The sequence below is a fragment of the Geotrypetes seraphini genome, chromosome 5 (assembly GCF_902459505.1).
Source record: "Geotrypetes seraphini chromosome 5, aGeoSer1.1, whole genome shotgun sequence".
In the NCBI taxonomy this organism is placed as follows: Eukaryota; Metazoa; Chordata; class Amphibia; order Gymnophiona; family Dermophiidae; genus Geotrypetes; species Geotrypetes seraphini.
The window spans coordinates 3451442-3466947 of record NC_047088.1 but is presented as its reverse complement, the minus strand read 5'-3'; the positions used below and the strand labels follow the sequence as shown (position 1 = coordinate 3466947).

At 43.7% G+C, this 15506-nt stretch overlaps 1 protein-coding gene across 1 annotated transcript in view; it reads right to left on the bottom strand.

Annotated features, from left to right (window-relative positions):
- The window catches only part of MED12 (mediator complex subunit 12), a 708291-nt gene that overhangs the window by 107871 nt on the left and 584914 nt on the right, over positions 1-15506 (bottom strand). Inside the window, exon 37 of the mRNA XM_033943934.1 lies at positions 592-742. Coding sequence (XP_033799825.1) covers positions 592-742 — 151 coding nt within the window. The remainder of the gene's footprint in view (positions 1-591; positions 743-15506) is intronic.

Here is a 15506-nt window from a genome sequence, read left to right as displayed (position 1 = left end):
AAGGAGGGAGGGACCTTGCTCCAGCCCTAGCTTCCCTCACCACTAGACCACTAAGGCAGTAAGGTAGAGCTGTGATAGGACTAGGACTGGGGGGGGGGGGAATAGACTAGCTGGTTGGCTGCAGAGCAGGCAGATAAGACACCTAAGGGAAGGGAGGGATCGCTCCTGCCCCGCTACTTGAATATAAACCATCAGTTTATATTCAAGTCAATATTTTTCTCTAAAAAGGGGGGGGGGGTGAATGTTATCTTGCTTTATGGTTTATATTCAAGTATATATTTCAGTTCTGCAATTAACCCCTTTAGTTATAGCCAGAATGTACTTGCCAATACAAGCTCTTGTTGGAATAGGAAGTGCAGAAGTTAGGAGGAGGAGCAAGAACTCTCCTTAACAAGCCACTGAAGATCTGGTCTATTTCGAAAGGTTCATTTCGAAAGGGGAAATGCTACACAACATAAACTTTTACTGCAAAGAGAATCCTATGCTTGTAATATCGGATAGGAAGGTTTCTATCTGCCTCCTCCTCCTCCTTCAGCAGACTGATTTTCTCATGCACTTGAAATAAGGCTCCTGACAGATTATCTTACTAACCTGCTGGTAGTGGCTGGTTCTGTGCATAAAGACCCACAGCTTGTTGCCCGTAGCCTAGTCGTGCCATAGAGTTTGTAGGCTGGTGATGCATAATATCTGCTGTCATTGCCACGCCATAGGAGACTCCACGGCCAGGACCCATCACAAACTCCTGCAAGAGAAGAAAGAATGAAGTGACAGGGAAGAGAGGAACAAAGGTTAGGGCAGGAAGGAGGGAGAGGGGACTCCCAAAAATTACTGTCCAACAGAGTGAAATGATTGCTACTTGTGTTGAAATGTCATCAGAGCTTTCTGTAGGGTTCTTCTTGATTATATAACAGTTTAATCAGGCAAAACCAGAAAAAGTGTTTCTAAAAAAATAGGCAGGTGGACTGGGTGACTGCTCCGAGTTCTAGAATTACAGGAGAATTACAAGGAAATAATCTTGTTCCTAACAAACCATATGGGAGTCACACATACAGAACTTGGTGCAAGTTAAGCTTTATGTGCAAACCAATGTATAAAATGAATGCTAAACTTAATTAATTTTGAGAAGAGGCAGTGTCAAGATGATGTTTGATGAACATATAGATTAAACAGCATGCTAAAGTCTTGCAAATCTCTGAGGAGGCGGTGATGGGACAAAAGCGCGCGAGACTTCAGCGCGCTGACATTGCAGTGCCAACAATTTGGCGCAGCACGCCACCTAAAAAGTGACTTTTAAAGAGCTCCGACAGGGGGTGTGGGGGGGAACCCCCCCACTTTACTTCAGATTGTTCGCGCTGCCATTGGGGAAGTGTGAGGGGTGCAACCCCCCCCATTATAGAGAAATCGGGAAAAAGTTAAGTTTACTCTATAATGGAGGGTTCCAACCTCCCCTAACCCCCCCAACGGCAGCACGAAGAGTATGAAGTAAACTGGGGGGGGTTCCCCACTCACATCCCGTGTCAGAGCTCTTTAAAAGTCACTTTTTAGGCGGCGCGCTGGTGTCTTGCGCCGAATGGTCGGCATGCTGAAGTCTCGCGTACGAATGACTATGAACCAAGGAGGCTGGTCTTAGACTAAAACATCATAACCATCATCCTGACAGCACAGGCTTTGGCATGGAGAAGCAGCTAATGGTTAGTGCACTGAGCTGCAATCCTGGGGAACTGGGTTCAATTCCCACTGCTGCTCCCTTGACCCAGGTACAACCCCCCCCCCCCCCACACACACACACACCTCAGATTGAGAGCCCACTAGGGATAGAGAAAATATCACCACATAATGTGTACAGTGCTATAGAAATGAGGTGCTATAGAAGAGGTGCAGTGAGTGGACTTCCAGAGACACAGAGATCTTCACTGGTAAGACTTTGCTGGGAAATTGCTTTTAAACTTAGGTACTTCGAAGTTCAACCACATTACACCCATTTTGTGTGACCTTCATTGGCTACCCATTGCTTAATTTTTAAGTTGCTGAATGATAGAATGCTTAGTTCCCTTTTGCAGATGTATCATCCTCTTCGTGCACTACGATCTGTCTAGAGGTTCCTTCCATTAAACCAGTGAAGTTAGCAGGCATTTTTCATGCTTTATTAACTGTGCAGGGAGTAACATTATGGAATGCATTGCCACTGGATATAAGGAGTACTTCTAGTTTACTTCAATTTAGGAAAAAGGTTAAACTTTGCTTTCTCAGAAATGGTTTTTGGTAAATGACCGAGTTAGGAAGAATTTCATGTTTATGATGTAGTCCATGATATAATTTGTTTTTCTGTACAAGAAACCATACAACAAAGATCCCTCGGTCCCAAGAACCCACCCCCCACCCAACCCCCCAACCCACAAACAAGAAACCAAAGTATACAAATACAGCAATGGCTGCCAGAAAAGGCAACAAGAAAAAGGGGGGCGTATCAAGCCCATGGCAGATACAAGAAGAGAAACCAGCAGCATATTATCATAGAAAGAACATGCATCCCAACCAACCAAACTGAGGTCTAACCTTGACCAAAGCGAAAACAAAACATTCAGGGTCCTGGACTCAGATGAGCCTGAAAGACAATACCTTAGGACCTCCCTCCCAAAGACTCCCACCCTCTAAAACCAAAAAAACACCAAAGAAAGCGCAAACCAAAGGAAATAAAAACAAAACAAAAAAAGGTTGATCAAGCAAGGGAAAGGCTATCCCAAAGCCACCAACCTGTCACCACTCAAGTCAAACTAAACCGGTAAGGTATTAAAAATGATACTAATAATACTACTACAAATAAAAATAATTATTTATTCTTATATACCGCCATACCAAAAAAGTACTACTGGCTCTATGAGACAAGGAGTATATATAAGAACCCCAGACCTGCAAAAAAAACCAAACTTAAATTGGCGCAAGGAATGACGCACCTGACCCCTCTCAAGCAACATCAAAGCATGCAAGCGGTTACGCCTAGCCCAATAAGAAGGAGTGCGATCCAAAACCCACTTCCCCAAAATGATTTTCTTAGCTACCAATCCAGCCTTGCGCAAGAACAGCCGGCCAACACCCAGGGGAAAGCGAAAAGCCTCATATTTATCCAAGAGAAACTCCACCGGAGTAAGAGGGATAGAATGACCCAGAAGTTCTAAATAGCGACCCACTTGTCTCCAGAAAGCCTGGACTGCAGGACAACTCCTGAAAGCATGGAAAAAGGACTTAGGAGCACCCATACATTTCTCACACTGTGTGGACTCTGCGAGACCAGAATGAAACAACTGGACCCTCGTAAAATATGTGCGATGAAGCACCCAAAATTGACATTCCCTGAGTTCAGCCGAAACCGAAAAGGTTGGGATACATTTAATAAGGCAATCCATGTCGAGATCCGCCGGACCGAGGCCCAGCTCAGGAGCTCAACGAGTGAATAAGGACTCCCACAACCGAGGCAGAGCAAGAGAGCACAACGCCCGATGTAACACTGAAACCGACAGGCCCTCCTCCTCAAATTGACCGAAGAAAGCATGAAGCTTATTCCCTAAACCCAGCTGTAGGCCCCGATAACGCGAGTACATAATGACCCAATTGTAAATGTGCAAAAAAATCAGCTGCCTGAATCCCGTTGTGGTGTTGAAAAGTACGCCATGGGGGAAGAGTACCCTCTGAAGTGAGGACATGCTCCAACACAGTCAAACCCAACTGGGCTCAGTGTTCAATGGGGGCAGAAGAGCGACCGGGCAAAAACTGAAGATTCCCTTGTATAGGTAATAAATCAGACACCCCCGGACTCCCCCCCCCAGCTGAATACCAAAAGCCTCCAACTATCGTGTAAAGAGCCCAGTAAAAGGCTAGAGCGCAAGTGAAAGGGGAGGGATGAGCGATGAGCATGTAGCAAAGAAGACAAATTCCAAGGGAATAGAAAGCCAATTCATAATCAAAACAGGTATAATCTTGTTGTTCCAGGATCCAATCCCCCAAGTAACGAAGTAAACAAGCATGATTATATTTTTGAATATCAGGAATACCCATACCGCCTCGCGACCAAGACCCCCCAGCAGGTAACGGAAAGCCATGCAGGGCTTCCGAGTCCCCCAAATAAATCGAGATAAGAGCTGATACAACCTATGAAGATCCTTCCGCAAGAGACAAATAGGCAGCACTTGCAGGACATAAAGCCATTTTGGAAAAATAACCATATTAAAGAGATGAATGCGACTTGTATCGAAAGGGGGAAAAACTTCCAATTATCAAGGCGTTGGCGAGTAGTATCAAAAAGCAATTGCAAGTTAGCCTGTTTGAGAGAAGAAACAGAGGGAGTCAGTTGGATACCCAAATATCGGAAAGCCCCATCCGCCCATTTCAATGGGAAAATTTCCGGCCAAGCATCGCGAACCTGTGGGAGCGTAGGAAGGGCCAAAAACTTATGAAGATTCAGCCAAAACCCAGAAAAGTCCCCATACTCAGCCATCACCATCAAGAGAGCAGGCAAGGCCGCAACAGGATGGGTAAGATGGACCAAGAGATCATCTGCAAACTTCAACAATTTGAATTCTACTGTACCGATGGTCACCCAACTGATATCAGGGTTGTGCAAGATATCTCGTACGAGAGGATCTAAGGTAAGTACAAACAGAAGGGGGGATAAGGGACAGCCCTGCCTAGTACCCTGCTGTATTTCAAAGGGTCCGAGAGCAGCCTATTAACCCAAATAGCCGCCATAGGAGAGGCGTAGAGGGCGGATATAGCGTAAAAAAAAATCCATCAAAGCTATAACGGTGGAGTGTGGCAAACAAGAAGGTCCAGGAGACCCTATCGAAGGCCTTCTCTGCATCAAAGCTAACCAACAGGGAAGGTGTCTGGCTAGAAGCCACGTATTCCAAAGAGGTTAAGATGAGCCGAACGTTGCGCGCTACCCTTCGGTGGTGGACAAAGCCTACCTGAGGGTCAGCTATAAGATCAGGGAGAATACGGGCCATCCGGTTAGCCAAAATTTTAGCGAAGAATTTAGCCTCAGCGTTAAGAAGGGAGATAGGCCGCTAGGAACTGGACAAGGTAGGGTCCCGCCCCGGTTTCAAAAGCACCACAATGTGAGTTGTGATATTGTTTTAATTTAATTTCTGTAGCAGGCCCTCTGAAATGGGTTATCTGAGATTATGCAAAGATAAGATGTCTTTTAGAAAGCAACTAAAAACCTATTTGTTTGTGAAAGCTTATTATTAGGTAGCGGTGTTTTATCTAAGTTTTATTAGCTATGTGCTAGTTTTAGCAGAAGTGGGATGAGTTGAGAGGATTTGGTAGGAAAATGTTATTATTGACTATGTCTATACATACATGACTGTGTATGTTTACTTTGTAAGCTGCTTAGGCACTAAGCAGAGAAGAAAATTTTAAAATAAATATGCATGTTTTATTGTAACTCGCTCAGAATTGTTGGATGTATGCGAGTAATACATTTTTAAAGAAATAAAAGGAAATCCTAAAGCTAAAAAGATAAGCTCAGGGACTTATTTTATTGAAAGTATTTTGCTCTCTTTGCAAGACAGTTTTAGTATAGAAAGTGTCTGTTAGTGTGCATGGTTAGCATTTCAAGGGGTTATTTTAAAATTGCTATAGTATCAGAATAAAGCACAGCTAATATTGTGGGGAGTGTGTGGCACAGTGGTTGGAGTCTGAGGTCGTGGGTGCAAATCCCACACTGCTCCTTGTGACCCTGGGTAAGTCACTTAATTCCCTCATTGCCCCAGGTACACTAGATAGAGTTTGAGCCCACCCGGTGGACAGCAGCAAAGATTTCATAATTTGCATATGCCCATCGCTGATGGGCACATGCACAGAACAAATGCTGCTGTCAACGCCGCTGTAAAAAACAACAGCCCCAAAACAAAAACAGCGAGTGATGATTGCACTCTCCCGCTGAACTGCCGTGATCTAACTGACCCCCCTGCAGCGGGAGAGATGCCCACATTCTCCTGCTGTCAAGTAACCTACCCCCTTCAGCGGGAGAGATGCCCACACTCCAATGGGAAGGGCCTTATACAACCTGGGCCAATCAGAGCCTCAGGCCCCAACCCTGGTCCATTCCCAGATCCCTTAGATGACGCAGGATGCTGGCAGGAGCGGGTCATGTTAACCTCTTCAACTTGAAGGTAAGGGGGGAGGGGGCAGCGAGTTTACTTGCCAGCGGGAGAGAATGGGCATCTCTCCCGCTGTGTGTGTGTGGAGGGGTTACTTGACAGTGAGAGAGTGTGGGCATCTCTCCCGCCGCGGGGGGGCGTTCTGGTCAGGATTTTTTAAAACTATTTTTTTATTTACAGCAGGAGAGAGTGAGCATCTCTCCTGCTGCCCAGGGCAGTCGGGTCGGGTTTAGTCACGGGGCAGCAGGAGAGAGTGGGCATCTCTCCTGCGGCTGGGGTTTTAGAGGGGTGTTGTGATGCATCAGAGAGATTGGGCATCTCTCCTGCTGCATCACAACACAGGTTTCTAGCAGTCTCTGACACTGACCAGCATCCCTGGATCAGTCACTTTTTTTAGCTGCTTAAGCTGACACCGCTTTTTAAAAATGGCTCAGCATTTTTAAAAAATCCACTAGAGGGCTCATTTCAATATTGAAGAGCCCATTTGCATAATAATAATAATAAAAATGAAACATTATCGTAGCCTAACATATTCCAACTCCCTTAGCAACTTAACAAAGAAATCACCAATATTAAGATGCAGGCAGCAGTCCAGCAGCAAGATAAGGACTATCCAGTCTTTTGCACTGATTGTCATATGTTTGATTAACTTCCAGTTGGTGAGAGGTCTTATGTGTGTGCTTGGTGCAAAGAGCTCCTAGCACTCAGGGAACAGGTCCGATCTCTTGAGGCTAGAGTAGCAGACTTGGAGAAACTGACGGAGAAAGAAAGGTACATAGAGGAAATCTAAAGGGACGTTGTAGAGAAGTCCCACCTTTAGTCTGGCAGCCTCAGAAGGAGGACTTCTTAAAGGAGAGCATCACCTAGTAAAGTAGAATGCAATCATGTAGCCAAGATCTGCCCACTAGGGAATTCAATGTCCTCTCACATCAAGAATGTGTCTCTAGGGCTTCTGCCCAGGAGGGACGGGTTAGGACAGACATTATAGTGGGAGATTCAATAATTAGGCATATAGATAGCTTGGTAGCTGGTGGACATGAGGATCGCTTGGTCATTTGCCTGCCTGGTGTGAAGGTGGCAGATCCTACACGTCACCTAGATAAGATTTTAGACAATACTAGGGAGGAGACAGCTGTCTTGGTACATGTGGGTACCAATGACATAGGGAAATGTGGTAGAGAGGTTCTTGAAGCCAAATTTAGGCCCTTAGGTAGGAAGTTAAAATCCAGAACCTTTAGGGTAGCATTTTAGAAGTGTTCTCTGTTCTATGCGCAGGAACCCAAGAGATAGGCAGAGCTTCAGTGTCTCAATGCATGGATGCAGCGTTGGTGCAGGGAGGAGGGTTTTAGATTTGTTAGGAACTGGGCACCATTCTGGGAAAGGGGAGCCTAAAAGATAAAGATAAAGATAGGCTCCACCTTAACCAGGGTAGAACCAGGCTGCTGGCATCAACATTTAAAAAGCAGATAGAGCAGCTTTTAAACTAGAAACCAAGGGAAGGCCGAGAGTTGCTCAAAAGAGCAAGGTTCTGAACAGGGTATTCTTAAAAGATATCACCATAAAAGGGAAGACAGTGCATCCCGATAGCAAGATTGCAATACAGGCTTCATTAGACTAGGTTTCTTTAAGTACAGAGCAGGCTAATTTTAAAGATTGCAAATTATCCATGCCAACTGTTGTGCAAACTGTAAACAGAAATTGTGGTAAGAGCAGATAGCGTAGCTGGTTTTAAGAAGGGTTTGGACAATTTCCTGGAGAAAAAGTCAATAGTCTGTTATTAAGAAAGATATGAGGCAAGCCACTGCTTTCCCTAGATCAGTAGCATGGAATGTTGCTACTCTTTGGGTTTTGGCCAGGTACTAGGGACCTGGATTGGTCACCATAAGAACAGGCTACTGGGCATGATGGACCTTTGGTCTGACCCAGTAAGGCTATTTTTATGTTCTTAAACATTGTTTGAAATGACTCTTTGCAAATGCCAGAAGCCTAAGAAACAAGATGAAAGAGTTACAATATAACGCTCTAAATGAAAAGATAGATATAATAGGCATCTCTGAGACTTGGTGGAAGCAAGATAATTAATGGGACACTGTCATACCATGGTATAAACTATAATCACAGTGATAAGGTGGATCGAATTGGTGGAGGCATAATGTTATATGTTAAGGCGGACCTTGAATCGAATGGACTGAAAATTCTACAGGAGCCAAAACACACCTTGGAATCTCTATGGGTAGAAATTCCATGTATAAAGGAAAAATGGCTAGTGATGGGAGTCTACTACCGTCCACCTAACCAGGATGAACGGACAGATGCTGAAATGTTATCAGAAATTAGGGAGGCGAACAAACTGGGTAACACAATAATAATGGGTGATTTCAACTACTCTGATATTGACTGGGCATGCTAGGGAGATAAAATTCCTTGAAAAATCAAGATCTGCTTTATGGAGAACCAACAAGAGGAGAAGCAATTCTAGACCTAGTTCTTACTGGAGTTCATGAATTGGCACGGGAGGTAATGGTGCTGGGGCCGCTTGATAACAGTGATCATAACATGATAATGCCTGGAATAAGTTCACACAGGAAATCCAATACTGTACAACAACATTTAACTTTAAAAAAGGAGACTATGATAACATGAGAATGGTAAAAAGCAGCTGCAAAAGTCAAAAATTTACATCAGGCATGGATGTTATTCAAAAATACCATCCTGGAAGCCCAGACTAGGTATATTCCATGCATTAAAAAAGGAGGAAGGAAGCCCAAATGGCAGCCAGCATGGTTAATGAGTGAGGTGAAAGAAGCTATTACAGTTAAAAAAGAATCCTTCAGAAAGTGGAAGAAGGATCTGACTGAAAACAATTGTAAAAAGCACAAGGAATGGCAAGTCAAATGCAAATTGCTAATAAGGGAGGCAAAGAGAAGCCTTGAAAAGAGTGCACTGGAAGCAAAAACACACAGTAAAAACTTTTTTTATTTATATGAGGTCTGACAATTAAGTTCGCAAACTTGCCTCCGTGTGCTTACATTGGCAGTACTGTACATATAACTTATAAATAACTAGCAAGAAAATAATTTTCAGTGTGCCCTGGAGAGGCTCAAATAGCATGGAATTCTAACCTTTTGTTGTGCTGGGGTAAAATTTTGGAGTTCGCTGGTAGGACAGTTAAGGAAATATGCTGACAGAGGAAATTTCAGAAAACTCTTCAAAACACAATTGTTTGTTAATGCTTTTTTATAGGGTCTGACTTGTTCTGATCGAAGATTAACAGTGAATTTAAATTTTGATGGTTTGTCTTTCTTTTGTACTGCTTTCAAGTATTATGAACGCCTAGGACTTAGATGGTATAGAAATTTAAAAAATAATAATAATAATAATAACAACTTTATTTTTCTATACCGCCATAGTCAAACTGACTTCTAGGCGGTTCACATAGAAAGAAGGCTGGACAATCAGCGAATTACAAAATGCAAGAAGAAGGAAGTTACATCAAGAATTAGAGAAACATGGTGAAGAATACATGAGAGAAGAAAGATGTTACATAATACAATGGGGTTATAAGGTGGAAAAAAAAAATGAGAGAGGTGATCTCATTAAGCAAGGAATTTGTCAAATAGAACGGTTTTAATTGATTTTCGGAATGTGTTATAGGTTTGCCTGGCTTTATTTATGTGGTTTCCCAGCCAGGATTGCTGTCCGTTTGCTTGGAACATGAAGGTTCTGTCTAGGAAGGATTTGTATTTGCAGCCTGTGATCTTTGGGTATGCAAATATGTTTTTGTTTCTGGTTGTACGTGTGGGGTTGTGTAGAGTGAGTGTGTTTGCAGGTAGGAAGGTGCTAGGCCCCAGACTTGCTTGAAGCAGATACAAGCAAATTTGAACAGTATTCACGCCTCCACAGGTAGCTAGTGTAATTTCTTGTAATAGGGGCTAATATGGTCTTTTTTTCTCAGTCCGAAGATCAAGTGAACTGTTTTGCACTAATCTTAATTTTTGTACTGCTTTTTTTGGGATGCCCAGGTAGGCGATGTTGCAGTAATCTAGGGTAGATAGGATCAGCGACTGCGCCAGTAATCTGAATGATGTTGTGTCAAAGTATTTTTTAATAGTTCTTAGCTTCCACAGCATGTAAAAGCATTTCTTCACCAGTAGGTTTGTGTGGTCAGTCATGGTTAAGTGAGTATCTAGAGTGATGCCCAGTATTTTTATGGTTTTAACGATTGGATATTCATGGCCGTTTATTTTTAACGATGTTTTCGTTATTTTGTTGTTGGGGCTTGCCAAAAAGACTTTTGTTTTCTCTATGTTTAGTTCTAGTTTGAAGCTGGTGGTCCATTTTTCAATTTCTATCATTGTGTGTGAGAAGGTTATCTATAGTTTCATTTGTGATGTCATTTAAGGGGATTAGGATGGATATATCGTCTGCGTATATATAGTGTTTTAAGTTTAATTTTTGTAGTAGGTGACCTAAGGATGCGAGGTAGATGTTGAATAATGTGGGTGATAGAGGGGAGCCTTGGGGCACCCCTGATGGGTTTTCCCATGGGTTGGAGTAATTTCCGTTGCTAGTTACTTGGTAGGATCTGTTTGTTAGGAAATAAAATAAATAAATAAAAGTCCTGGTCTAAAAAGAGAGTTCATATGGTTGACTCCTGGAGAAAATGCCCTACATCTGAACTGGGATGTAATGATGCCCCCTGAACATTCCCCCAGAAACAGAAAAGGGCTGCACATTGTCTGTCAAGGAAATTCAGTGTGAGATCCTTGTTTAGGTTCAGACTTGAAGGAATGCCATGACATCAACCACCAAATATCTCATGGGATAATTTGGAACTTTCTTGCACCATTTCTGAGAATTTCCAGTCTATCATATAGAAACATGATGGCAGATAAAGGACAAATTGGCCATCCAGTCTGCCCATAACTTACCTATTTGATAAACAAAAATGTTGATTCTTTTAATTATATTTACGATGGTGTTTTTATTTCAATTATTTTTAACCTTTGTTTTAATCAATTGTAATGTGTCTGAAACTGTATTTTAACTAATGCTGCATTTGATCGATGTATTTAATAGAGTGTTTTTGAAATTGTATTTTCTGCTGAAATGTTTCAGTTCTTCTGTTGTGAACTGCCTAGAACTGCTGGTGGGATGGTATACAAGAAAATAAATTTTTATTATTACTAATCTTTAAACCCTTTACATTAATGGGTGCTAGAATAGATGTGTCTGCATGTCTTTCTTTCTTTCTCTCTCTCCTTGGCCACTTTTTGTCTGTCTTTCTTTCTGTCTCTCTCTCTCCTTGGTCGCTGTTTGTCTTTCTTTCTGTCTCTCTCTTTCCTCGGCTTTCCACCACCACCCCTTGCCTGTTCCCCCTGTCCAGCAGTAGGCCTTCTCCCCTCCTTTTACCTCCCCCCCTATCCAGCAACACCTCTTCCCTGATCCCCCTATCCAGCAGTAGGCCTTCTTCCTTCCTTCCAGGTTCACCTCTTCCCTGCTCCTCCTGTCCAGCAGTAGGCTTTCTCCCTTCATTCCGGGTTTGGCTCCTTTCCCCACCGCCACAGACTCAACGACTGCTGGGTCCATTGGGACCTGATTAACCACTGGATCACTCGCACGGATGCAAACGCCATCCTAAGTGCACATGCGCACTTAGGGTTTCATTATAGAGAATTATTATTAACCATTATCTCTTCCTCTCTCTAAAAGATCCCACGTGCCTATCCCAGGCTTTCTTGAATTCAGACACAGACTGTCTCTACCACCTCTTCCGGGAGACTGTTCCACGCATCTACCACCCTTTCTGTAAAAAAAGCATCCTATGCCCTCTCATTCTAGAGCTTCCTTTCAAATGAAAGAGACTCGACTCATGCACATTTACATCACATAGGTATTTAAACATCTCAATCATAACTCCCCTCTCCTGCTTTTCTTCCAAAGTATACAAACTGCGATCTTTAAGTCTGTCCCCATACTCCTCATGTCGAAGACCACACATCATTTTAGTAGCCTTTCTCTGGACTGACTCCATCCTTATTATATCTTTTTGAAGGTGCGGTCTACAGAATTGTACACAATATTCTAAATGAGGTCTCACCAAAGTCTCATACAGGGGCATCAATACCTCCTTTTTCCTACTGGCCATACCTCTCCCTATGCACCCTAGCATCCTTTCAGCTTTTGCCGTCCCCTTTTCAACCTGTTTGGCCAACTTAAGATCATCACATATAATCACACCTATGTCTCACTCTTAATAATAATAATAATAATAACTTTATTTTTCTATACCGCCATAGTCAGACTTCTGTTGCGCACATAAGTTATGAAATTATGAAAGCGGCACCATTACAATTCAAACTATCGCTGCTACAATACCTGGCCCACAACTTAAAAAATGGGAAGTTCCTCTGTAATAATGGTCACATAATAACCCCAATTCTAAAAAATCGCAAAGAATCCTCAGCCCTAATAACCAACTACAGACCAGTAGCATCCATTCCATTTATTGTAAAAATCATGGAAGGACTAGTACATAGCCAACTGATGGACTATCTTAATCAGTTCTCTCTTCTACACGAAACCCAATCCGGTTTCAGACCTTTATTCAGTACAGAGACAGTAATTGCAGCTATTTTAGACAACCTGCACCTACTGTTTAGCAGGGGCCTCAATGCATTGGTTATGCAATTTGATATGAGTTCAGCATTTGACCTGGTAGACCACAGGAAAATGCTACAATGCCTAGACGCCATTGGTATCAAAGATGAGGTGCTGAACTGGTTTCGTGGCTTCCTTACATCCCGCACCTATCAGGTACGCTTCAATTATGAGCTTTCCGATACCTGGAGCAATCCATCCAGTGTGCCACAAGGGTCATCATTGTCTCCATTGCTATTTAACGTCTACATGTCCTCACTGAGCTTGCAATTAACTCAGCTGGGGATAAAACTATTCAGTTATGCAGATGACTTCACAATTATAATCCCATTTGCTGACTCTATCTCGGAAACTATCCCCAAGGCTTCAGAAGCCATAAACATGATGGAGCAATGGATGACAAACTTCAAGCTCAAACCTAATTCAGAAAAAACAAAATTCTTCATTGCTTCACCATATCCGTTTGACACCAAAACACCTCTATGCATCAATGAACTTAACCAACCCATCCAGCTCACCATAAAGATACTAGGCGTAACTCTAGATCAGTGGTTCCCAAACCCTGTCCTGGGGGACCCCAGCCAGTCGGGTTTTCAAGATATCCCTAATGAATATGCATGAGAGAGATTTGCATATAATGGAAGCGACAGGTATGCATTTAAATACGTCGGCATTCAGAACCCTGGTCCAATCCCTTGTACTAAGTCAACTTGACTACTGTAACATCGCCTACTTAGCTATTTCCCAAAAAAATATGCGACGTGTACAACTAATGCAAAATGCAGCGGTCAGATTAATCTTCGGACTAAAGAAATTCGATCATGTATCATCCTACTACTGGCAGTTACATTGGCTACCGATGGAAGTACGCATAAAGTTTAAATTCGCCTGCTTCTGCTTTAAAGCGCTAAATGGACTTGCCCCTAAATACATAATTGACCTTTTCTCCTTCTCTGCCAACAGACACTCGACCCTCAGCTACAGACAGGGCTCGACCCTCAGCTACAGACAAGGGTTGGCTCAGTTGACCCGTTTAGTAACTTTGAGTTTACGCCCAGCAGTGTCTACGGTGAGCTGTCAAAGCTCAAGGTTAACAAAGCAATGGGGCCGGACAACCTGCACCCCAGGGTGCTTAGGGAGCTGAGTGATGTCTTGGCGGAGCCACTGTCCGCGCTCTTCAACCTCTCCCTTAGTACAGGCAGCGTCCCGTTGGACTGGAGGACGGCTAACGTCATTCCACTCCACAAGAAAGGCTCAAAGATGGAGACAGCAAACTACAGACCAGTGAGTCTAACATCGATAGTGAGCAAACTAATGGAAACTCTAATCAAACACCAATTAGATAAGATCCTGGATGAGGAGAATCTACGGGATCCCCGACAACATGGATTTACTAAGGGGAGATCCTGCCAATCCAACCTGATCAGCTTCTTTGACTGGGTAACGGGGAAGCTGGATATTGGGGAGTCCCTGGACATCGTGTACCTGGACTTTAGCAAAGCATTCGATAGCGTACCACACCGCAGGTTACTGAGCAAGATGAGTTCTATAGGATTAGGTAACACATTGACGAAATGGGTTGGGAGCTGGCTTGGAGGTAGGCTCCAAAGGGTGGTGGTGAACGGCACCCCCTCCGAAATGACGGAGGTGATTAGTGGAGTACCACAGGGCTGTCTTGGGCCCAATCCTATTCAACATCTTTATAAGAGACTTGGCAGAAGGGCTTCGAGGTAAAATAACATTATTCGCCGATGACGCCAAACTGAGTAATGTAGTGGGCAAATGCACAACAGACGAAGATTCAGTGCCCGACAACATGATGCACGACCTACTCCTACTGGAGCGATGGTCTAGGACATGGCAACTCAACTTCAATGCCAAAAAATGCAATGTTATGCACCTGGGCAGCCAGAATCCATGCAAGTCTTATACCCTTAATGGCGAGATCCTAGCAAAAACGGTAGCAGAACGAGACTTAGGGGGAATCGTCAGTGAGGACATGAAGTCTGCCAATCAAGTGGAGCAGGCTTCGTCCAAGGCAAGACAAATCATGGGCTGCATACGAAGGGGTTTCGTCAGTCGTAAGGCGGAAGTCATTATGCCATTGTATAGATCCATGGTGAGGCCCCACCTGGAATACTGTGTGCAATTCTGGAGGCCGCATTATCGCAAGGATGTGCTGAGACTGGAGTCGGTGCAAAGAATGGCCACCCGGATGGTCTCGGGACTCAAGGATCTACCATACGAAAAACGGCTTGACAAATTACAGCTATACTCGCTCGAGGAGCGCAGAGAGAGGGGGGACATGATCGAGACGTTCAAGTATCTTACGGGCCGCATCGAGGCGGAGGAAGATATCTTCTTTTTTAAGGGTCCCACGACAACAAGAGGGCATCCGTTGAAAATCAGGGGCGGGAAACTACGAGGTGACACCAGGAAATTCTTTTTCACTGAAAGAGTGGTTGATCGCTGGAATAGTCTTCCACTACAGGTGATTGAGGCCAGCAGCGTGCCTGATTTTAAGGCCAAATGGGATCGGCACATGGGATCTATTCACAGGGCAAAGGTAGGGGAGGGACATTAAGGTGGGCAGACTAGATGGGCCCTGGGCCCTTATCTGCCGTCTATTTCTATGTTTCTATGTTTCTATGACACAAGAGAAGCTCTCATTCCTACTTCGTTTCCCCC